The sequence below is a fragment of the Pagrus pagrus genome (genome assembly GCF_965226575.1).
Source record: "Pagrus pagrus genome assembly, chromosome: 7".
NCBI classification, from domain to species: domain Eukaryota; kingdom Metazoa; phylum Chordata; class Actinopteri; order Spariformes; family Sparidae; genus Pagrus; species Pagrus pagrus.
In genome coordinates, this window is record NC_140191.1 from 16,715,247 (window position 1) to 16,740,246 (window position 25,000).

Below are 25,000 nucleotides of genomic sequence, written 5' to 3' on the forward strand. Positions count from 1 at the left end.
GCCATTTTACTTGTTTTGCTGCGGTGATGTAATGTTGAATGCCATTAAGTTCACACTTAGTCCCTGCTGGCACATTCATCTCTGCTAAATGTGCGGAGAGCAGGAAACAATGTTTTACAGTATGTTTCCATTTATTTAAACATCTGCTCTCCATCTTTAAATTGATTTAAAATATTTCTGAAGGTGTTTAATTTTTTGTTTACCAATTGAAAACCTGCATAACGCCTTTTTTAGTTTAGCCTCCTTCACCTTTTGCACCTGCTGCTACAAAGCATCCTCACTGGTGCTAATCATCCCAAGGTGATCTTACTCAAAAGCATTGCACAAAGGCATAATAATAAAAGGTTTAGTATAATATAGATCAAATCTGCTTTAGTGTGGGTCACTGACCCAAACTGTATCGGCTCTTTCCAACCTTAATAGTCTGCTCCTCTGGGAGCATAATGTTTGGATTGGTTGGGAAATATATTGGCAATAAAGAGACAAAAGGATGTCATAAACGTTGATTAAAGCTCCGGTTAAAAGACAGAGGCGGAGAGGCTCTGAGTTATGAGGGCTTTTCAGACTGCGTTATTGTTTCACTGACAGAGCTCTTAGTGCGTCTAGTGGAGTGGTCGCAGGCGAGTGGTAAACATTTCTCAATGTGTGAGGAGTCATTAATCCCTGGAGCCGAGGATGGCTTCACTATCGGTGTCTGTGGCCCAAGAAATCACAGCCAGTTGGCACCAGCAGGTCACACAGAGCTCCAACATAAATGCTTTGTACTTCAAAGCTGTTTAAATCTTTTCTAATGTGCTGTAGCTAAGACACCACATTTTAAGACTAGGCAGTGTGGAACGACTATGTGTTTTTAAAACATGTTCAGTCCATTTGCAAATGAAGCTGTTGATGATGCATGTCAGAAAACAGTAGACATAGGTTTGATTTGACTCTTAGAAAAGTAGCCAATAGCAATGAAAACAAACTGTTCAGACCCAGACAGTGAAGTCTGACAGTGGTGTGCAGGCTTGATGCTTTCAAATATGAAAACAACTGAAAAGGTTGATTGTCAGTGTTTGTTAAACTACATATATCACTGTTCTTAGAACAACATGACCTTTGCAGTGTAACAGCAACACACCTACCGGACCTTCATCGTACACTCACAGTTTGGTTAGCTTTAGGAAAACATTGTGGTTTGGGTTAAAATCACTTCATTATTTCTTTAACTTCTGTTATAAACATACGTATGTTGTTGAAGTAACTTTCTTACGTTACATACGTGAGATAACTTCACTCTGTACTCGGTTAAGAGAACTCACTGACTTCTGGTTTCACACTGGACATAAAAAAAAATCTCTGTACTAGTTTAACTTGACCGTCCATCCCCAACCTCCCCCCTATATGGACTTTTCTCTATTTATACTTCTCCTCACTTCCTCCTTTCCAGCTATAGTAATTACTATGGCTGCTACTAACTGCTTGTCTGTTTTTATTTAGTTTTGTTTTTTTAATTTAGTCGTTGTGTATCTGGAGAGCCTAAGACAAATATCCACCCTGGTAGACAATAAAGATTTATTCAAATCTATTCTGTTCTTTTTTAGAGGTCACCTCCAAACAACAAACTTAAATATGGATCGTAATAAGCTGCTTCATATTCGATCTATATGGTGGTTTTTCTGATGAGGACAGGCCTGCTATTCTAATTGAAATGATAAACAGAATGATAGTCAGTGGCGCTCCCAGAAGTCTTTAAAATCTTGGAGTGGAGAAAACCAAAAGCCATCCTCCGTCCAGAAGCGGCTAACTGGCTATGCATTTGTTATTTTTCTTTCACATTAACTATCGTGAAAAATATGCATGTACCTCATGTATAATATCACATGGAAGCATGTTATGCATGCAACAATACGAGGGTGGCTGTAGCCTCCCTTGACCACCCCCTGGCAGCACCACTGATGATCGGTGGCTCCTGTTACTGTATATTTTCTTGTCTTAAATCTCTTCATCTAAACACGGTCTACTTTTAAGACAATTGTCTTTTCAGTTTTTTTTTTCAGCTCACATGTTGCATATTTCAAAATTAACTTGTGTTTGATCAAGTTATCACGCAGCAACTCTGAGGCCAGGTAGCATTGGAGGAAAAATGGGGGAGTTAATTGACGCCCAACAACCCATTTTTACCTTGGGGCCCCATTGCAGTTAATCCGGCCATTACTGTCACTGCATTACAGACAGCCGCCTGTGGACACACAGGTGGATAGCCATCATAAAACTCCCTCACTATGTGAACACCTTGGAGTGCAATTAAAAGAAAACTCCCTCTGAAAAATAGGCCTACTGTTTAAGTTTTTTCTCAGATTTTATTTTCGTCTCTGTATCTAGTTAATCCCATAATCCCTTTTCACAGTACATTTTGACTGGCATGCTGACTTTATGTCACACTTTCTGGGACACTTGAGTAGAGCAGATCTATTGTTAACATTATTAGTAACAACTGTGCTTTTCTTGCAATGACAAATCAAAATGTCTTTAATAAAAAGGCCCATTTCAAATGTAAGGAAGTTCAGAGTGGCTTCTGTGTTTATTATAACAGAAACATGTGCATTATATCAGCCTATTAGAGGGGGTCGAATAGGCTATTGTGATGTTTCCTGCGTGTTTATTGTCTTCCAAGTGATGACACGTGTGATCGCATCTCACTTCACACTCGGTTCACTGAGGTCACTGTTTGTCAGACAGTCGGCAGCGTTATGTTATCAGTCATAAGATGCACCACGGCGCGCTCATTAGCATGTCTGACTGATCCGAGCAGGAGCTCCGGCTTCGCACCACACCCACTCGGGGTCCAAGCAGTGGTCCGTCCATGCCTCTCTGGGCGTGCGTTTGCAAACCCCGCCCGCCCCGCTTCGCGCCGCCTCCGAGCGGACCGCAATGATTTAGAAGTTCAGGAATCCCACGTGACGTCACCAGGGGTGACGTTATGCTTCTCTAAATAGATCGTATTGTAATCTTTTCTCAGTCCAACGTGGTTTCTTCTGAGAGACTGCTTCACATTTTCTACACTTGTTTGGTGAGTTGAAAACCTCGATATCAGCATGCAGGGGACCGTGCACGCTCCTCTGCAGGTTTGTTGTGTTTGTTCAGAGCGATCCTCGTTACTTTTTCTCCTCCTTTTCTTCATGCAACAGCTTGTTTTGTTGTTCGCCTCAGCAGGTCCTGCTCAAGATGATTTTTTTTTTTTTCCCTTTTTGTCTCCTTCTCCTCGTTTTTCTCTACTCCAATTTTACGCGTGCAACTTGACGGTCTAACGGGTCGTGTTGGTGCTGTTGGAGTGGGCGCATTGTCATCTCACTTCGCTGTCTGCGCGTTGACTTGTTGTTGGAAGTTGAACGCGGAGTCAAGTGCTGCTGCTGCTGCTGCTGCTGCTGCTGCTCGGTCCGTCCGTCTGTCAGGTAGCAGCGGAGACAAGTCTGCAGGAATTCATCTCAAACCCGACTGAAAACTACACAAAGGCTCACTGCAAAGGAGGATTTAAAAAAAAAAAATGTTATTATCGCACCAATTTGGCACGTCTTCCAGTTTTCCTATCAGTCCTACCCCCCTCACCGCTTTGGATCCCCTGCATCATTGTCATGCCTGTCCCATCTCGGGATACGCAGAGCCGGCGTCCGTCCCGGGCTCTCCGCGCGCTGCGGTTCACCAGCGACCGGCTGGAAAATGATAGCTCGGTGGTTTTTGCTGTCATGCCAGTTAAAGTAAAGAGATTTTTTTTTTTAAAAAAGGAAAAAAGAAAAAGAGATGAGTGATGCTCGTGTTCTCGTGAAATTTACGTTCCCCTTTCTCTTGAACAGCAGTGTCCAACATTACGTCATTCTGCAGGCCAGTCGATATTTGATTAAGCGCTGAGATGTTGAGGGTTACTTTCAGGAAGGTTGTGCTGACGAGGCGCGCTTTACGGCTCGGAGAAGAAGGAGGAGAAAAAAAAAAGAAAGGAGAAAGATGTTTTAATCATTTGATTACTCTCCGCTGTCATTATGTTTAATGTGACAATCGTTTCTCATGCACGCTGCTTTACATCAACCCAGTTTTACTGTGTCCCTTTAACTGGCTGTGCTAATGACACCTGGTAATAAGGTGTTTAAGTTTGATGAGGATTTTAGTCATTCTGGTCATTTAATACAGACTGAGGCGGGCTTTTCTGGAGAACAAGGCCCCGTTGTACTTAAATGGATTAAAGTTATGACAGCAGCAGTTTGAGGAAAAGTTTGTTAGACGAATTCTCTTTATTGCATGTTTACTTATTTGTTGCAAGAAGCCTTAGCAAAAACAATGATAAAATAAATAGATATAATTAACCAGGCTCATAATAAATCAGTTTTTCATTTGCATCAAAATCTTAATTCAGTAATATTCCACCGAAGTGAATCCAGCTGGTCAAGGCACATCTAAATGTGAAGAATTACATTAATACATTTTTTTTTTTTAAAAAAGACTGTAAAGTCACTGGTATCTCCCGTTATTTAGTAACCTTGATACAGATCGAATTCTTCCCACAGTTTTTACAGCTTGATTGCAGTCCAGCGGCTCTTTGCTGTAATAAAATCTGACCTTTTATTTGTTGATGGTTGTCGCTTGTGCTCAAGGTGAAACATTCCTCTGGTGATGATTGTGCTAATGCAGGAATGGGTCAAATAACTTAAATCATAGCATCAGTCACAGTTCATTCAACAGTTGTATGTATTCCATTATTTAGACTTGCTCATTTTTAATACAAATATATTCCAGGGCTTTTTTCTCTCTTCCAGCAATCATATACAAACTTTTTGTGAGTATGAATTAGTGTCATGGTCGTGTCTTTTTGTGTTAGTTGTGGAAGAGAGCAGTGATCGATAGGTCTTGAGGTTTTTACATCACAGCGCTCTTTTTTGTCACACATTCGCTTGCAGAGCAGAAGTTCAGGACAGACATCGTCTAAGAGGGCCATGTTCACCGCCTCAGGGATCGCCGTGATCCTGCCTTGAACTTGTGCTGTCAAAGGCCCAGGCTATGGGGAGCAGGGGATTTGAATTGCTGCGCATGTTTGTGCTTGCTTTAACCCCATATGCCTTTGCACCCCAACCCCTCTTTTCCTTCAGCATATTGTTTAAATTCTAATACGCGCCCTACCTGGAGAATTCCTCCCCAGCTCCTCTTGAAATCGAACGCCGGACCCCCTAATCCTTCCCCTCGCACACATCAGGACGTAGTTAATGTAAAGTGTAACCAAATTTCCTCTGCTAAACTAAAACATTGATATCAAATGAGAGCCAAGTGCCCCCTCCAAGAAAAGGGGCCTTGAGTACTGATAATTTGAAGTGTGAAAGCTGTTGGATAATTCGCAGAGGCATTCTCAGAATTTAATGGTTAAAAGTTTTATGCGTCATATGGTTTGAATTTCCTGGTAAATGTGATGAAATGATCGAGTCTTTTTTGAGAAACAGGAAGGTAAAAGTTAAATTTTTTGCATCTGTTCAATACTCTCTTGTTTTTCACAAGAGCTTTCTGTTGATTTATTATAAAGTTTTAGTTTTAAATGAAGTGATTCATGGTCGTACAGATGTTCAGGAAGAAAAGCCAGAAAAGACTATTAATTGTACAAACAGCTAGAAGTTCAATCTAACTGTATTTGAGCTAAAAACGTGGCTTAAAATGTTGATTCAAGACATGAATAATCAGCGCTTGGTTGGCTTTTTGAAGCCCTGGTTCTACAGTTGCCGTCATCCCGGGTCTCAAGTGTTGGTTCTGGTTTAGGATCAGCAGTGTTAGTCGTGTTTGTTGTGTCAAAGGAAACCAGGTGAGTGTTCAGGGGCCCTGTAGAAGAGCTGGAGTGAGCTGGTGACAGAAAGAGAGACCAGGGCTCATTGCTCCCTGACAGAGAGACCCTGTCCAGAACCCTGTTCTGCACGCTCGCTCATGAAGTACAGCTTGTTAGGAAAACAGCACTGCTTAGCATAACACAACATTTGAGTGTTTTGACTGTGCTTGAGGAAATAGTCTGTACCCATGAAAGCGACACACATGTACATAGTGTATGAAGGTATTCATGCCCGACATGAGACGTGCGGTATTGACTTGGATTTCGGATACGATTTGGTTTTGGTGAGTTGTTGATGGTGGCAGGTGATAAATGAGAACTTTTGGGTGCAGTTTCACTGCTGTAAATACTGCAGATGTTCCAGTCATTATCAAGAGTGCATGCAACCAGTGATTATTTTTATTATCCATTATTTTGCTGATTATTTACACAATTAATCGATGAATCTTTTAGCCTCTAAAATGTCGAAAAGAAATGTGAAAAATGCTCCTTATAATTTCGCAGAGCCTAAAGTGACATCTTCAAATTACTTATTTTGTCCAACCAGCAGTCTAACACCTAAAGACTCGTCATTATTTGTAATAAATGACAAAAAAGGCAGCAAATCCTTGTAGCTCGAACCAGAAAATGTTTGATATTTATGCTTGAAAAATGACTGAAACGATCACTCGAAATAGTTGGCGAATAATTTTCTCTGAACAGACCTCTTTGATCCGTTTGCTTGAAGGGATTGGAGCAGTACTACATGATGGCGACAGAAGAAAACAACAGAAAAATAGCTGCAGATTGTTTACTTTGGACTCTTAATCCCCAGATTTCTTCATTTAGCTTTTACTTTTTGTACACCTACTAACTTCCATTATTCATCCTGGCCCCATTCAAATAGTTTGTGAAGACTTAATTCACTTATTGGAATAAAAACTGAGTGTCAATAATGTGAGGCACCCTGAACGTTCAAACCTCACCCGAGCTCTCCTGCATGTTCGCATATGTCATATCAAAAGATCTGAGTGTTCAGGGTTCAGGGAATCTTCCTACTATTGATCCGGGCACTGACTCAGAGCTGAAGGTGGTCCCTCAGTGCTGTGCTGCTCTGAGGAGGGGATTAATAAAGACTAGTTTAACACTTGTTATGGTCACTTAACATCTGTTAAAAACAGCTGTCAGAAAGTGCTGAGCATCTGAAGCACTGGCATGTAGTCACTGCTCATCAGTAATGACAGTAATCTACACTGATTCTCACTAAGCATTGACATGAACTTGAAATAAGAAATAAACTGTGGCACCACAGCTAGCAGTCATCAGAAATGATTGTAGAGTGAAGGCAGAGAAGAATAATGAAATAATCATTTTTCTGTACCATAATTTGTAATTCTGTCTAAACGTGCATCAGTGTTGTGTTCAGTTGCTTCAACAACATGCAGTATACACTCATTGCCCTTGGTTTGATCTTGAGAGGCTGTTTAAATGCACCTGTTATTATTTCTTCTCTGACATTCTGACATAAATACAGTCGGGCTGTTTTCAATATTGTTAAGCTGAATGCATCCTCCTTGTTGTTGTGCATGATTGAGTTGCTGTAAGTAAACAGACGGACAGGGTAATATTTACAGAATTTGTAGGCCCTTAATTTTTACGAGTGTCTGGTTTCAGTTTGTACTTTTCCAGCAGAGCACAGGTAGGAACTCCTCTTTTCTGGGAAAGTTTGTCCTCTCTCTAACTGTAAATTATTAAAGCATCTAGAACATTAACTGAAGCCATTGCTCATTTGATGTGATGCATGGCTATACCTGTAGCCTAATGAGCAATTACTTATAAAAACACACATGTGGCACTCGTTGAGAGTAAGCGAATATATTGTCTCCTATTTGTGAGCTTTAAAACGAACTTGTGTTATAAAATACACTGCTCCTTGTGTCCGTCCCTCATGCATTACTGCTCTGCCACCACTTCCTTTTCATGTTCTCACTATGAGACGTGTGCCAACTGAATAAGTCAGTACAATGTGACCGAATCTCAAAAATAGAATGACACTCAAAAAGGGGATATGATTACTTTTTAGTGCATGCCATTTAAAGTTCAATTTGTCTCACTGTGTAGGTGAATTAGTGGGAAAGGGATTTTTCACATTACCATTAGGCAGTAGTTGTTGTTGACAGACTTTATGTGCTAAACCACACGTTGTGGTCAGAATGAACACAATAAGACACCTTCTTGAGGCTGTGGTTTCAGCATGGTGGTGGTGTTTGCCTGGAAATTCAAATTTGGTCAATCACGTCATTGTTCCTACGCAAATTGAAGCTGAAACCCACCACAGTACATGTGTAAAATACATTATTGCTGTACGCTTTCGTGCATTGCAGTTATTGGTACAAGTGTTCCCAATCCTTCAAAACTCAAATCTTAGCTTTGGTGTTATTTAAGTGGATGCAAGTAGGGTTGTCTGCTGATTATTTTTCAATGCTTAATCGATTAGTGTATAAAATGTCAAAAAATGCTCATCAGAATTTCCCAGAAATCCCAAGTGACTTCCTCAAATTGCTTCCTCTGTCCAACCAACAGTCTAAACCTAAAGACTCTTCATTTACGGCAGCAAATCGTTGCATGAAATCAATGAATTGACGAATCGTTGCAGCTCTAGATGGTAGATTAGTGTTGCGTGAGAAAACTGTATGTTTAGTGTTAGAAATAACCACACAGCTGTTTCAGGTGCACTGGCAATTTTATGTCATGGCTTTACACAATGAGTGTATTTTACCTCTTGGATGTTGGCGGGGAAACTCACTCAGTCATTCACCTCCTCTTCCCACTTTCTTCTTTTGTGGTTTTTTACAGTTTTATGAGAAGGTGGCCAGAGTGATGAACTCAGACCAGGAAAGGCCGTTCGTGTGCAACGCTCCTGGCTGTTCTCAGGTGAGTGTGTTGAGACAAAACAAAACGACGCTGTGCGTGTGTGTGTACGTCTGCTTGTAATATGAAGAGGTTTACATTGAGGAGGCTTAAGGAGTGGGTTACTGCCTCACACATAAGGGAGAAACAGAATAGCATGGAACTGAGTGAAACACAAACTGTAAATAAGGCTGTGGGTGTAAAAGCACCTATAGAAAAAAGAGCTCTTTGAAGTCAACACCACTGCTGATTGTCTGATAGGATGAACTCTTGAAATGGAGAGTAACAGTGGATGTTATTTTGGGTTAAAGCTTCTGTGTACAGGTTTATTTGTTTTTATAAATTATTAACAGAACACTTATTTGTCTTTGTACAGACTTAGGTTGGCAAAAGTATCAAGACTATGATCATTTTTCAAAACCACATGTTGAGTATGATGCCGTATCTGCGTTCCATAGAATCGAAAGTGCTGAAGCATTTAAAAAACAGATCTAGAATCAGATTTTCAACCCATGGCTGCAGATATTAACATGAATACAAACGTGTTGGTATGTGTTCAGTGACTTTTTCTGCACTAGGACTCTGTGCAGGTTTTCAATATATATACTGTGTGTATATATATATATTTTTTAATTTAAACAAAGATCCTATTTTGAGTTCCTAGGACTTCTTCCTTGTGGCCAAAAGAAGTATCGACTATCATTTCTTTTGTATAGAAGTTTAAAATTCTGGTATTGTGACAGTCTTACAATCCTATGTTTTAAAAACTCAACAGCGATTCCCCACGGAGGACCACCTGATGATACATCGACACAAACATGAGATGACCCTTAAGTTCCCCTCTATAAAGAACGACAACATGTTATCAGGTGAGTTACGGCTACATCAGTACAGACTCACACACACTACCTCAGCAGGGTTCAACTTGTAGTTCATTTGCAGGTGTGTGCCTTGGTGACTCATGCCCAGACACACGTGTCTATCATCAGAAAACTTTATGGCGCCCTTTATACCAGTTGTTTACAGTAATGTCAATCATATGACACACTGCAGCTCAGCTCTGTTCAGTGCATACCACTTACGCACACCACAGACGCTGACGTATATGACTGGAAAAATCGGCATATTAAGCTAAATTTCTCTTCTCTGTTGTGTGATGATCAAGATTTAGTATCACTATCCAGCACAAGATTGTATGATGAGATTACACTTGTAGTCCTTTTATGCTACACACAAAAACAAAGGTTATATAAATTAATGAATAAATAATCAAGTCATCAAAATAGAACTTTTTCGAAAATGCTCTGTAGTCTGGTGGGACTGCAGCGGACACTTCTGTATCTCTTGGCAGACGGCAGCAGGGTGCACAGGATGTGCAGGTGACATTAGTCTCAATCTTACAATTGAGGCAATAGGAGAAGGTTTTATTGATAGTGGGGTGGACAAGTCCCAGGTGACATGTTGATCAGCACATTAATCTACCGTTCACAGAAACACCGAATCATAGATTGTACAGTACACTGCATTAACAAGTGACAAGCCAAGGCCAATCCATAAGTATAGATCTTCATTCCTAGAAACTGCCAGACCACACTCAACAACAGTGTGAGCGGCTCGAGCCACGCCGTCGTGATTGTGTCTTCTGTATTATTTACGCTCAGTGGACAGCGGGATCGGATTTTCTAGGCCGGGTGTTCTTATCGCCTGTCGACTGAGTTACAGCTGTGACCATTTCTCTTATTGAGACCTTGAACTCAGGATAAAGTGGTCAGTGCGTATACTGTAAGTTACAGCTCAGCAACACATGGTTACACGCCTTAAGCTGTTCACCAAAATGATCTATAACTTTTACTACTATTATTGTTGACCTAAAGTTAACCCCATTTTCTTGGTGTTATCCTCAACTTAAACTTGGCATTCCTCTCTTTTTTCTTATTAATAGAGCTTGTTACATTTTCACCCCAAAAAGAAAATGTGTATTTGTATTTTGGGCACACAGGTCATGATGAAAGTTTGAGTCAATCCCCAGTCTCGCCAGAATGGATAAACAGACCACAAGTATGCTTTTAGCCTTTGAAACAAGCCTGATCCTAAAATCACCTTCAACTGTCTGAAACCTGATCTCCGTGCACCCCCCACAACGTCAAGTTGAATGCCGCGGCTTGACTGGGCTCAACAAATGAGACCCCCACTCTGCTAGTGGGATCTGTACTTTATCAGCTGAAATGGGGCTGTCAAGCATAGTATCTCTCTCTCACTAACAGAATGGAGGTTATGTTTTCCTTAAAACAGTGCAAATACATAATACCAGTGCACATTCTTTAGACTTTAGTCGTTCCTGTAGATGTCTGTTGGCTTGTGTTTGTGTTTGTGTGCACCAGAAATACCATGATTATTATTTTATAAATGCACACATTTAGATTACATGCATACATTAGATTTCAAATCTAAAATGTGAAAAACCTCTTCTTGACTTCCAGACCAGACGCCCACACCAACACGCTTCTTGAAGAACTGTGAGGAGGTGGGATTGTTCAGTGAACTGGACTGCTCCATTGAGCAGGAGTTTTGCAAGGCCCAAGAAGAAGACAGTAAACAGGTACTGCTGGGTGGAGAACAAAGAAAGCCTGAGGCTGAAAACAACTACCTCGGTCAACCCAAAGCCACAGCCACCCACAGGGGTTAGGTCAGATGGCTATGAACTGTTATCAGGTGCTATCATCAGTCATGTCTTTAATAGCAGCCCACACACTGTGAGCTGGTACACTTTTAATAGATTCAGTGCATCAACACCTCATGTAACCACACTCTGCTCACTTGTTAAAGAGCTGATAACCAAAGGTATGTAAATGGTTCCGACATTTCTGCCATGTTTTCTCCTTTTCCACTCAAGTTTAGTCATGAGTTGCACATTCAGCCCTCGTAGTGCCCCTAACGCCACGTTCCCCCGATCCTCATCAGTCTTGTTGACAGTGACAGACAGGGCTAGCAGGTGAAGATTTGTCACCCACCACAGGTGAGGAGAAAACAGATCAGGTTCTCCACCTGTAACTTCAAACAGCTCTCCAACCACCTCTCAGGGCGGGAGTCCTGTTTCTTCCCAGAAGTAAAGACAGACCCCTGAGACGACTTTTGTGGCAGCAGTGAAAGACCCGGCCAGACGTTCTCATGTGAACAGCGTCGCAAGGCTTTGACATTTGACAAAAGACCTGATCATTTATGCATTATAAATCTGCCCCTGAGGCCCTTGAAGGTTTCACCTGAAACACCTGTACTAGTCAAATCACCACAAGACAGACTGCTTATCTAATGTCTGGAGAGATGTGCAGAGCACGCTGTAGCTAAGCTGTCGTCTGGGTGGTTTGGCTCTGGAGCTCGTCTATGCTCAGGTCAGCCTCGTCTAGCCTCCCCAGCCTGTGTGGTTTATGATGGGAGGCTCTGCTAAGTCAGCAGGAGACGAGTCGGAGCAAGATGCTGTGGGAGTGAAAATTATGTGTATTTCAGGGTCGGTACTTGTCAGGTAAACTATTGTATTCTACTTTATCCTTCTTGTTTATTTGATGTTTATGGCTTTTTCACATATGACTCAATGCAAATTAATTCAGCTCACTGCTTGTTTTATGCCAAGATATGTGAGTTGAGCTTTGAGATATATTGTTTCATACTTGTACTGCAACTAATGATTATTTTCATTGTTGGTTATTTTAAAGATTAAGGGTAGGGAAGGCCATTCTAGAGAAAGATAGTTGATGGTTACGTCTCATTTGACCTGGGAATGAGACTCAACAATAAATTATCTTTCTCGACAATCGCCTTCCCTACCTTTATTCAAGTAATCGTTAATGTCAAAATGTTTTGAAAATGCTCATCACAATTAACTTGAGCTCAAAGTGACATCTTCAAAATTGTTTCTTTTGTCCAACCAACAGTCCAACACCCACAGATTCTTCATTTACTGTCATAAAAGACAAAGAAAAACATTTTGTGACTTTATTCTGTATTTGGTGATTGTGGCTGTTACTTCAACTGCTTGTTTGATGCCAACGTATGTGAACTGATTTTGGAGGTAAATTGTTTCTTGTAGTACAGGGTTATTTTGGGATGTTATATTTAACAGAGGTAAAAACCAACAACCTGTCCTGCTGTGCAAATACCAATAAGGAAACCTGGTCTTCATTTGACTCTCAATGTTTCCCCAACTAAACTCAGAAAACGTCTGTCCATGATAGTTTACATAGGTTCTCATTACCCATTCAAGCTGGGTGAATGGAGCCCAAGGCCAAACAGTTGTAATTGCTTGAGTTGTGCTAAAAATACAACTTGCCTGGAAGAACTCTTCACAGATCCCTAACCTCTGCTTGCTTTTCTCTCCTCGCTGCAGAACATCTCACTGCATGGCCAGGGAGGCCAAGGCCAGCACCAGCATTCCCACTCACGGATGGGCAACCATGATACCAGCATAGTGATCCAGCAGGCCCTGCCCTCTCCTCAGTCCAGCTCCGTCATCACTCAGGCTCCATCCACCAACAGACAGATAGGGTGAGTAGGCCAGAAAGAGAAGAGGCGTTGTTTGTGTTTTTATTTTTGCATCCATTTCAATTAGTTTCTTCTTTATGACCAAGTCATAGAGGCACTGTTAAGAACTGCTAACAGAAAGAAAATGATCTGAGAGGTGTTGATACCGGAGTGTATCCTCTCACCTCAAGTGTGCCCCTGTTATAGCGACAGCCTCAGGCTCAGCCTGGTCCTTTTGTGTCTGTGCTGATTGTCATCCCTGCGTACTCTCTGAGGTAATGTCAGTGTTCTGTTACATTTGGAGCAGTTTGTGTGGGGGCCGGCGATTCATGTTTTGCTGTTCATTCAGTATTGTCCCACAGCAGAGCATGCCAAAGAGGGTCCCAGAGGACAAGATGAGGTCATTGTTGAAGCCTCAGCCGCGACTGCTTTTACAACGGTTTAGCATTTCATGCTCCAAAATAGTTCCCTTTCACTGTATGGGAATGTCAGCCACAACCTCAGAGCTCTGTTTCTCTGCACTGCGATGCTACAGGTGATTAATATCAGCAGGTATAGACAATATTATTAACAATCTGTGTAGTGTGCTGCTCTGTTAGTTACCTGCGGTTTTATTGGTCAAGGAGGTTGTACGATTTTATAAACTCTACGTTTCTCTTTGTATATCAGAAACATTTTCATTACCATATACAAACATTTATAAACACTTTCTTCTTCATGAAGACGCTCCACTGACCTCATTCAGTCCCTTAACCCCAACGACCTTCGAACTTGTGCCAGGGCTTTGTTACTGTAAACCCGACCTGTGGTGAGCGAGTTAGACATTGAGATGGCTCAGTGTTATGCCTATGCTGTGTCGAGGTTGTCCTGTGTAGACTTACGGCTCGAGGAGCTAGTGAATATTGGATGGGAGGCCCATCGCTAAGCCTGACTGACACCCCGTCAGGCTCTTTGTTGAGGATGGGTTGGAATTTCATCCCCTTGGAGGAGCAGCAATCACTGCCAGTAACAGAGACTCTGCTGGGCCTGCTTCACCTGAGTTTACCTGTCATTAAAACTCCTCTCCTCTTCTCTTCACAGACCTTTATGACCACAAATCTCTTACTGATTTGTTGAGAGGCTGGCGGTTTTACTGCTTGCACACACACAACACATCACTTAAAAATCAGAGCCGGTATGCCATATGGTGGTGATTTTCACCCACAGAATGACACATAAGTCTCAGCTGCAGGTATCTGTAGCACATTATGTGAGGCATTCCCCAAGCAGTGCAAAAACTGCAGACGTGTCACCTGTTTACTAAGACGATGGGATCCTAACACATGAATAGGATGAGTAGATTCACACGAGAGAAACTGATCTGGAAAAGTTCACATCAGCAGGAAAATGGGTTGAGGAAACCCCTACACTGAGAAGCTTCCACAGGAAGCCATTAGGGCCAACCAAAGGCTCCGTGCACAGGGTCTCTCCACAGGAACTTCCTACGGAGAGAAACTGCACTTCACAGGCGAACTGTGCTCAGTCCAGATTGGGAGTCAGGGAGCCTACTGAAGGTCAGATCAGTGGTTCCCTATGACGCCTGTCGTCCTATTAACCCACCTCAACTGGAGTTTCCAACATGTTTTTGATTTTCCATGTCTTCGTGACGAAAAAAAACAATCATTTAAAACTTGTTTTTTATCCACCACAGCAGTGGAAGGAAAGATATTAATACCAAACTGTTAAAAAAAAAAGATTATGATGAATTTTACTGCTATAGCTGTTTGAGGTTGAGCTCATTTTAACTATTTTATATAGTGTTTGGTAGTTAAATCTACAGCAATGCATCACATTCGATAAGATCATCTGTTCATATTACGTAGTTATGAATGGTCATGGTTTGTAGCAAAAAAGTTATCACAAGCTCAGATAAACAGCCCTATTTTCAGCTTTCTTAAAGTGCATTTTACAGCTAATCCAGGTGGATTTGGATGAAGTTTATTTAGCTTACGAAGTAGGAAATTTTCTCAACCCTTTAAGGAACACTTAATCCTTCGTTTTATTAGAAAATTCACGGTCAAAGTTACCAAATTTGGAGTTACATGGTTTTCACTTGACAGTACTGGTATGAAAAATTTGAATATGAAAGAGTAACTTGTAACTAAAGCTGTCAAATGTAAAGGAGTAAAAAGTATCTGCCTCTAAAATGTTGTGGAATAGAAGTATAAAGAAACGAAGATGAGATAAAATACGAGTACCTGAAATTTGTACTTAAGTAAAGTACTTAGTTACATTCCACCACTAATCCGCAGAGGATAAATCCTTTACTGTGCAAATGTTTATTCTTAGTTTGAGTTATAATAAGCAGGGAGACAGTTAAGAAACAGTTATCCTCATCATGAATGGAGAGGTTTGTGTATGTGATCACTGCAGGCCCATAAAGCTTTTAATCATGGCACACTTTATGGATCGCCATGGTGAAAGTATCTGTGAGTGAGAAGAAATCACCAAACAAAATCAGTTTAATCTCGCGTCCATCTGCTTCCTTCGTTCTCGGCTCTGCTGAAGGCACAGCGTGAGCATCCAATGAATTAGGATAACAAGTCATTTTCATTGCTCCGCAATGTTTACTAAAGAGCTTTGAGGCTTGGAATCAATTAGGATTGGCTTTCCTCAAGTCCATTTACTTTAGGGTTGAGCTGGGCCTGCAGCTGTGAAACCTGAGGACCTCTCTCTCTTTTTCTCTCTCTCCTTCAGCTCCGAGTCCCTAAACAAGGTCTTTGGGGAGCTGAACTGACACAAACCAGTGTTAAAACCAGGCATAAGGAACAGCCAGCAGATCTTAATGTCACGGCTATCATTATCATACAAAGGGAAGCCGCGTCCAACAGATTCGAATGCTTTCTGCTTTGCAATTATAAACATCTGGTGCTGAGTTATGTCAGAGTTAAACGCGTTGGACATTACCAGTCAACCGTGTGAGATACAACATTTTGTGGAAACCTCAACCTTTTGACTCGTAAGAGGAGATGTGCGGGTTTGGGTGTGGGCACGAGGCATTAAAAATGACATTCTTCTATTCTGGCTCAGAAGAGGAATTCAGTCCCGTTGTTTCCATTACATAGCACAATCAACCTGACTGCAGCTGGGTTAGTGAGGAGTGATTACAGTACACATGTGGTCAAATATCCGATCATCAAATTTATGCTGATGTGGTACTGAAATACTTAAACTTTGGCTGTGTACAAAACATGCAATCTTATTAAATCGGGTCTGTTTTAATTTTATGCCATCTAACAAGACAATATTTATTAATTTTACTTGGCATATGATGCATTTTAAATTTTAAAAAGTCAAGTAAGAGAGTTTGTATTATATTATTCTTATGCAAATGTGACATGGACACTTTATTTTACTTCAAAGTCGTCCACCAGGCTCTTTTGCACTTTGCATTGTCTTAATCTGTAAGATGCGTCTCGTTGATGAAGTCCCACCCTGGTCACACTGTGTGCAACTTTTCGGCTGTCACATCACTGTGCAAAGCTCTAAAGGAAGTCAATTTGTGGTTTTGTTTCCCATGCTGCTTTAAACGCATGATTTTTCACACCTCAGGGCCACCAGCCACTTGAGCTCCTTGTTTTTGCCTTTAAGGGAAGTAGCACAAATAGATGTTGGTCTGCAGGCCTTCTGAAGCAACAGGGCTTCATGCAAAAACCCGAGTGTAGGGTGACACCTTTGCTGTGAACTTGTTTTCTCAAGAAGATTTGGTGATGTGGTGATTATTAAGGACAACTGTGGTAAAAGATCTTATCAGAATCAGAATTGGCTTTCTTGACCATTTGTACACATACAATTGACTCTTTTATTGCTCTCAATGTACTTGCACATGAATAGACATACAGCTAAAAACAAAGACAACAAAAGCTGAACAAATAAAGGTAAAGAATAAAGAATGTCATTATATACATTACATACACAGACAATGACAGTGCATAATGAAAACATCGTATCTAACTGATACTTGCCAGTCACAGAGCACATTTAAACATTTCTTTTTGCTTAATATAGATTATAAAAAAACATGCTGGTTATACACACATTACATAGGATCAAGGCTGTCAGGTAATGAAAATAAGTGAAAACGAGGGCAACACCTGCACTTATAAATCACCGAAGTCTAATAAAGCAGACATTTTGATCCAACTTGGATCTTCATCAGGTCAAACTTTTTGAGAAATGGAAAAAACACTCACATATTAATACATCATGGACACCAGTTGGCTAATAAGATATGATGGCAGGTGTAGTTAACCATCCAAATTGTTCCCAGTAATAAAATAATGTGATAATCAGTAAAACACATAGTGGAATTGCAATTTGCAAGAGCTAATGTGAGCACTTTAAAGCCATATGTTGTTTGTTTGTTTACACAAGAGCAAAATAGGCTTGTATTTTCAGTTATGTTGCCCATCTAGAAGTCCTACAGTGAAAGAATATAAGAATGATAAGCTGCTTTGACAGTGGAAGAGGATGGCTGAAAAACTTAATCCAGCATAATTATGTCTTGTCATGTCTGAAAAACTTTGTTAAACTTTGCTTAAAACAAATAAAACACGTGCAAAAAAATCTGTACACAGTCTGTCGCAGTATATTCTGATCCTGATGTGATAATTGGTTGTTCCGTCAGTTGTTTACATATCTCCGCTATTACAGTACAGTTAATTACTGGTAACGTAGTGGTTTTGATGACTTCGATTCCAGGATTCATTGCATATCACATTTTTTCAGATTGCATAACGCCTGTTCCCATGCACGTGATAAAACAACTGGGCTGATTTCAACACCCATTGTGCATGCGCCAGAACAGAGAAAGTCTCCACACCTCCACAGAGAGTTATGGCCTTTCCGTGGTCAAACTTTGACCTCGCGAACTTCACAATTTAAACAAAACTTCCTTTATTATTGTTTATGATTAGATTACATTCAGAGGAGAGAAGTGATAAGGAGGGAGGTCCGCCCTGAGTTCAGGAGCGCGGGACCTCTGCAAAACGCCTGAGGTGCCCTCATGCTCTGACTTGACAAATGCCCTAATGCACAGGCAAATATGGGCCGCGGATAAACTGTAGGCCTAATGCACATAGAGTCATAGCAGGTCGAGAGAGGAGGAGAAAAAATAAACAAAGGTACAGAAAAACAAAGGTATACAGTGTAATCAATTACAAATGAAGGAAGGAGAGAAAAAGAAAGAGGGAGAATGCAGGATGTACATCTGACCTGAATTAAGATGAGCTCATTGTGTACTGCAGTGGGTTTAATAGTGCGTTTGTAGAGGAACGCCCAGACTCTGTTCCCTCTCATTCCAGCGGGGCTGTGTCATCCCTGCCCCGGGGCCACCACACATGCAGGCTCCTGCACAAGCAACTCACACACAGGGACATGCCTCACAGCTCTGGGGAGCACTGGGATCACAACGCGGGGAAGTGTGGAAAAGGGGGGATCAGAGGTGGACAGAGGAGAGGAAGAAAGGGATCAGAGGTGGATGGAGGAGAGGAAGAGGGGGATAGGAGGTGGACGGAGTAGAGGAAATGAAGGATCAGGAGGGTGGAGGAGAGAGAGAGGAGAGTGGGGGGAGGCATCAGATGTTAGGACATGGAGTTTCTACCAGGATGGTGGAGGAGAGGATGAAAGACATGTCTGCACAAGGAAAGGAAAAGATAGATCATGTTTGGATGGAAGAGCGGACAAAATGGGATCAGAAGGATGAAGGTGTGGGAAAAATGCAGCGAGACTATGAAAGGAAAGTGAAGATGGAAATCTGGTGCAGAGGGATGAGACAGGAATCAGGTGGCCTGATAAAAGGAAGAGAAGTGCGTTAAAGAAGGGAGGGACAAACATGCTGATAAATAGTCAAGTTAGTTTAGTTGATGAAGAGGAGGAATGAAGGATGTCATAATTCACGAGGGTGAATTATGACTGAAAGTGTATCCAGTCAGGTGGTGCTGACAGATGCCAGTTAAGCCTGTAACAAGATGACACAGTTGTTACCGAAGAGATTTTTTCAGACGCGCGGGTGAAAGGAATGCACTGACATGCTTTTCACTCTGGATGAAAACGAAAGACAACCCATCTCTGCCGTCCTCAGCCAATGGCGTCTAATGAATCAAAACAATATCATATTTGGTGAATAAATACCGCAACACTCAGGGTAATTTACTCCAGAGTATCATCCACCACCATCTCTCGACTGTGTCTTGGCACGGCTCGACTCAGCTTGAGGCTCCCTCATGTGAGGACACCCCCATCCCAGATTCATCCCAGTGCAGCACCCTCCCAGCATCCATCCCTCCACTAGCCCGCTAATAAAAGTCAGCCTGTGTCGTAACCCATTAGGGCTGATTTATTTGATCAGATTCGTATTATTTCCTCAGTCCAAACCCCATGGCACTCTCCTCCCACCAGTGATTAAAGGCAGTAAATCAGGGGCAGGTCCTGTGTAGTGTTTACTCAGAGAGCCAGGCAGCTGCAAGCTGTTTGAGGCCCTTGTTTCTCCCTCTGTTTACCCCCGTTCCCATGGCGACTGCACCACCGTCTCCCGAGCGTCTGGAACTTGGCCCCGGGCTGTTTTGGTTACGTTCGAAAGTTTTTTAGCTGCTGTGTCTACCCAGAGCTCGCGGTGACTTCACCCAGCGAGGAGTGAGCACAGCGATGTTGGACGGGCCGAGGAGGGAAAGAGAGGGAAAAGCGAGAGGAGGAGAGGAGAGGAGGGAGGGACGAAATCTAGGGGTGGGCAGGCACAGGGTGGGGGGAGGGCGAAAAGCCAAGAGCATTACATCATTGCTGGAGCAGAGTCAGAAAGGGAAGGATATGAGTCAGTGGACTGACTGCACCGCTCTCTCCCTCTCTCTCTGCTCCTCTTGGACGGCCGCCAACCCCCTTGTGTTTAAGTCCCCAGTACTTGAGTTGGAGTTGGGACTGTGGGGATTGGGACGGTAAAGCTTAGTGTGTGTGCAGACTGCAGGATTTGTAGGTTAGAGCATGCAAGTCCAGAGTTGAGTTGAGGTGTGGGCACCACGAGGGGTCCAGAAGAGAGTCATAGAGGATTAACAGCACAATGAAGCATTGTCGGTTCTGCTCCATCAGAGAGAAAAATAGCAGGATAACTTAGAGAAATAGACTGTTGAACAAGAGATAAAAGGCAAAAGAGGGACTCAGAGAGGGAAGAAGAAGAAGGTCTAGCAGTGATGTCATGGTGGAGTGAAGGTGGGGGGGGTCTGTGGTGCGGTGGTGGTGGTGGTGGTGGTGGTGGTGGTTCTTGGGCGGGGACTGTGGAGGAGAGCTGGGCTGAGAGCGAGGCACTCAGTAATGTGAGAGTGCAGGGTCAGGACTGCAGAGTGTCTACCTGCTCTCCCCTGGGGCCCGCAGCCCAGGCTATTATCAATCCCCTCAGTGGAGCCACAGCCTGTCATTATTCACTCACATGCATACACACACATGTTCACGCACAGCTTCATGAACATTCACGCACCGGCACATGCACTTATTCACACACGAACTCTCTGAACATGCATCCACTAATCCACTGTGCAGTCTGGTGCACAATGCATTCACAGGCAAACAGATGTAAACACAGAAAGAGAAGAGAAAACTAATGAGACACTTAGAAGGCATTTATCATATACATGGATGATGGAAAGCCAATTAAAGCACCTGAAGCAGAGTAAAGACGTGAGTTTTATTGAAAAGACTTGACTTAGACACATTGGTTGATAACCACTGACTGGTTTTAACCTCACAGGATCAGAAATAGCAACAAAGAGAAGTTCCCACAATCCAATATGACATCGTTAAATTACTTGTTTTTTCCGACCGACAGTTCAAAACCCCAAAAGACGCTATTCACCATCATAAAAAACAAATTAAAGCAGTAAATCTTTAGATTTGAGAGGCTGGAAATCCGCAGATTTGGGAGGTTGAACTATTATTTTGGTTATCCCACCAGAATTTTCTGCCAGCTAAATAATCAATAGAGGAAAGGAAATGGATGGAGCTAGACCAGTGACAAAAAAAATACATTTTGCCATTGAAAGAAAGAAAATTGAAAACAAACCTACGGAGGAAACATTGACACTGAGAAATTAAACACAGACATTCAAATGTTTTCATTTTATTATGTGATTGTTTAAATGTGTTTTTTAGTGACAAGCTGACTTTTTTAAAATGTTGTCTTCTATTTCTTTTTGCCATTGTCTTTCACAAATAACCAAACGTTAGCTATGATAGCTGACATTAGCTGATATTAGCTAACCTCCAGACCTCAGACCGGCATAAGGTAAACTTTAATCCAGCCTGGTCGAACATGAACAAACATCAGCAGAGAGAAACAGAACAGTTCCAAGTGAACTTGTGGAAGCCGTTGCTGTATGCTAGGTATGCGGTCATGTTAGAGTCCTTGGAGCAAAAAACCTCTGGTCCAGAGGAGTGAGATTTTCTCATTAGTATGGAGATTATATGTAAATCAAGCTCTCCTTGTTGCTCCCCTCAAACTACTCCTCTTCACGCCAGAAGTGTGGAACGTAGAAACTGAAATCGGGTGACGCTGAAAGAAAAAAAAAAACTGAAAGTGTAAAAAGAATGACAAATGTGATAAAAAACAGAAGATTGTAATTGAATAACACATGAAAATCCCCCAAAAAATCAAAATAAAATGAAATCATTTTTAACATCTGATGAATAAAGACATGTTTTACTTGTCAGTGGAACTTTTTCAGTGCCAACACTTGTTTCAGTGTCACAACGTTTCCCCAATACAAGCGTTTCAATGCCAATGTTTTCCTTTTTCAGTTCAGGTTTTGTTATTATTGCCAAAGTTTCCGATGCCAAAACAAAACAAAGTCACAGTTCTGGCCCCATAGATATGTTCTTTCTAGCAGTGAAATAAAAGTCTTTTATACATTTATTATAGTGGGCTTTTGCCTCCAGTCAGTCTAAAATGTCTTTATTTATCAGCAGAGTCAGCACAACACTGAGTTAATCCCCAGAGGAAGTGCTGTTAGATGTTAGTTTAGTTTTTCCTCTGGCTGGACAAACGGGTTGTGTTTTGGTGTGTGTGTGGTGGTGACAGACACGCTGTTCGTGCTCCTGCTCTGCTGCAGGTGAGCATTGCTTGTAGACAGCTGCAGCAGTACAACCTGTGCAAGCTTCAAAGGAGGCCTTTATTCTCCAGCCTGAGCTGCAACACAACAGCAACCTGCCTGTGCTGTAATCCTGCCAGCTATTGACTGTCACAGGTGGCTCTGTGTTAGTGCATTTTATTGTCTTATCTTAATTGAAGACAGACGTGAAGAGAAACTGATTTTATCTTTCTCCAGAGCTGCTGCAGAATGATTTAAATTTCCTCATGAGAATTTTTTAGTGCAGTACCCATTTTTACCCATTTTGAAAACCTTTCCATTTTCTTTACACCTCAGCTTCACAGATGATCAGATTTTCCATAAAAGTTGTCGTGGTGATGCAACACTCCTTTAACTCCCAAGTGTGGATTAAATCAGCGCGGCATTACTGTACTGTATGTAGCACAATCACATTACAAGGTTATGATGGACATTTCATACAGTATAATGTACTATATGCATGCACAGGACAACACTGTAATGCATGTTGTATTTGGATATTTTATACTCTGCCTGAAGAGATGAGATATGTTACATAATACTTTTAAAGGAAACAGTGTTTCAGTTTTTAAAAATATGTCCGCTGACATTTTTTCCACTAGTTTGGGGTGAAGCAATCTCCTCAAAAAATCTCCTTCTACATCGGCAGTGCAAATAAAAACCTCATGATGCAGTCATCACACTGAATAGAAACCCAGCAAAACAGTTTTTGTGCACACAGCCAACAGCGTGTCACTGCCGCTGCCTCGTGACTGTTATTTCATCCTGTTGGAAGCGGGCAGAGTATAAACGCTGAGGGAAACTATGTTGATGTAGCGCGCAGCTAAACTGCATACCTCATTGTACTTTCATGACTTTTCCCATGTGGAAATGTTTGGATTCGCAGTGTTGCTCAGATGTCATACGTGCTGTTAAATGAGTGCGATTGTGATGAATTGGGATGTTAGACAGGAATGACACACAGTCGGGATGGTAATGGTCCTGTGTGTGTGTGGAGCAATCTAAAATGTCTGGAGCGTAAATGCACATATTTAGGCCTGGAAAAATACAGGTATTTATTCAGGTGGGGGACCGTTTTGCTCTGGTGGACCGCTACCCCCCACCCAACACACACACACCACCACCATTTGGCCGTCACTCCATCACTGCTCACTATTACGGTAATCCAGGCCATGACGTGGTCAATTGATTACATTAACCTGTTGAACACAGCTAACCTAAATGCCTCTTGTTTGCACTAATTCCTACATGCTCAAGGAAATGGAGCTTTATTGACAGGCATTCATCCTGATGTCAATGATAACTGGAGAATTATTGATTCTCCTGGTACAGGTTAGGAATCAAGCGGCTGTTTTTTCGGCTGAGTAGTTGCTGTGTGCATGTGGGTGTAGCTGCACCCTGCAGCTGGGAAACAGTGTTCTTACAAGCAGGGATTTGGTGGCAGTTGTATAAATGATGTCACCGCGTGCAGATGGAGCGGTCTGGGTGTTTGGATGGCTGCAGCTCTGAGCCAGTGGCTGTGACAGGACTGTTGTCAGGAGTTTAAGCTTAGCCCAGGCTTCATCTGTACATGTGATTTATTGATGTGGCCGTGAGTGTGGATAGGCTTGTTGGTCAGCACACACTTTTGTGGTCAACGAGGGGGATTTTTCCCCGCAGGGCTTCCACCGCTGTAGCAGTTTCTAAAAGCGATTCCCGTCATGCACATCTCATGTGGTTGTTATGACAAACATTATTCATTCATCATCGCCACCGTCGTTATTCATCCATTGTACTACATGAAGTGTGCTCGTTTAAAGCGCATCCAAAAACTCCCAAGATGCCTCAACTTTGAACTGCAGCACGAATACACGCTCTTTTTTCCAGTCCCACTTTGTTGCTGCAGAAACAAGTGGAAACCAAAAATGAAAGAAGTCGAGGAAAACATTTACTCTGAAATAGCACAGACGTGAAATGAATAAATCTGTGTAATTATTTTTAAGATGCCAGAGCACTTTTCTTTAGTGATCTCAGAGCGTATAATGCCATTTGTTGATATCCAAACATGGTGCTGCAGCCAGCAGGATCCGGTCCATCCCAAACAAAATCCAGTATGACCATCACAACTTTCTGTCTACTTCCATTAAAACTCAAAAAGACATCTGTGAGAGAGTTGGTACTTTCTTCCCTCTTTGTGTGTTTTTTTCCCCTTAACTATTGAGGAAATGAAATGTGAAACATTCAGTAGTTAATGTTGCAAAGGTGACTTAAATCATTAAGCCTGTTCTGTGCAGAGGTGGGAAGCAACATAGTACAGTTACTTCCTTACTTTTAGATATCTGTAGTTTACGTGAGTATTTATTTTTCTCACAACTTTTTACTTTTACTTACAAATATTCATGCATTTTCAAAGCAGGCTCGTTACTTTAGTTTTAATGCATTTGAGGTGAATTATGGATTATTTTTTATTTAGCCTCTTTGCACACCGCCTTCCCAACATCACAAGATTGATTTCAACCTATCAGTGCAAATCACTCACGGAAGACGTAGCAAGAAAGTGCTTATAATAATTATCATGTTTATTGAGTAGTAAATAGTATTTATTTATTTCCTTCCTCTGTCTGTCCACTGG

The 25,000-nt window shown here is 41.8% G+C and overlaps 1 protein-coding gene across 7 annotated transcripts in view; it reads left to right on the forward strand.

The window, feature by feature from the left end:
- creb5b (cAMP responsive element binding protein 5b) overlaps positions 1-25,000 on the forward strand; it is a 52,711-nt gene that overhangs the window by 4,795 nt on the left and 22,916 nt on the right. For 5 of the 7 annotated variants that reach the window (XR_014622940.1, XM_084357032.1, XM_084357033.1 and 2 more), the window contains 4 exons: positions 8,672-8,749; positions 9,501-9,594; positions 11,206-11,324; positions 13,107-13,264. Coding sequence is in view for 6 of the 7 variants with exons in the window: in XM_084357032.1 (XP_084213158.1) it covers positions 8,672-8,749; positions 9,501-9,594; positions 11,206-11,324; positions 13,107-13,264 (449 nt within the window). In the remaining variant the exon portion in view is untranslated. Of the gene's footprint in view, positions 1-2,781; positions 3,108-8,671; positions 8,750-9,500; positions 9,595-11,205; positions 11,325-13,106; positions 13,265-25,000 lie in introns of those variants that run through there. The other 2 variants (XM_084357036.1, XM_084357037.1) reach the window with 2 other exon arrangements.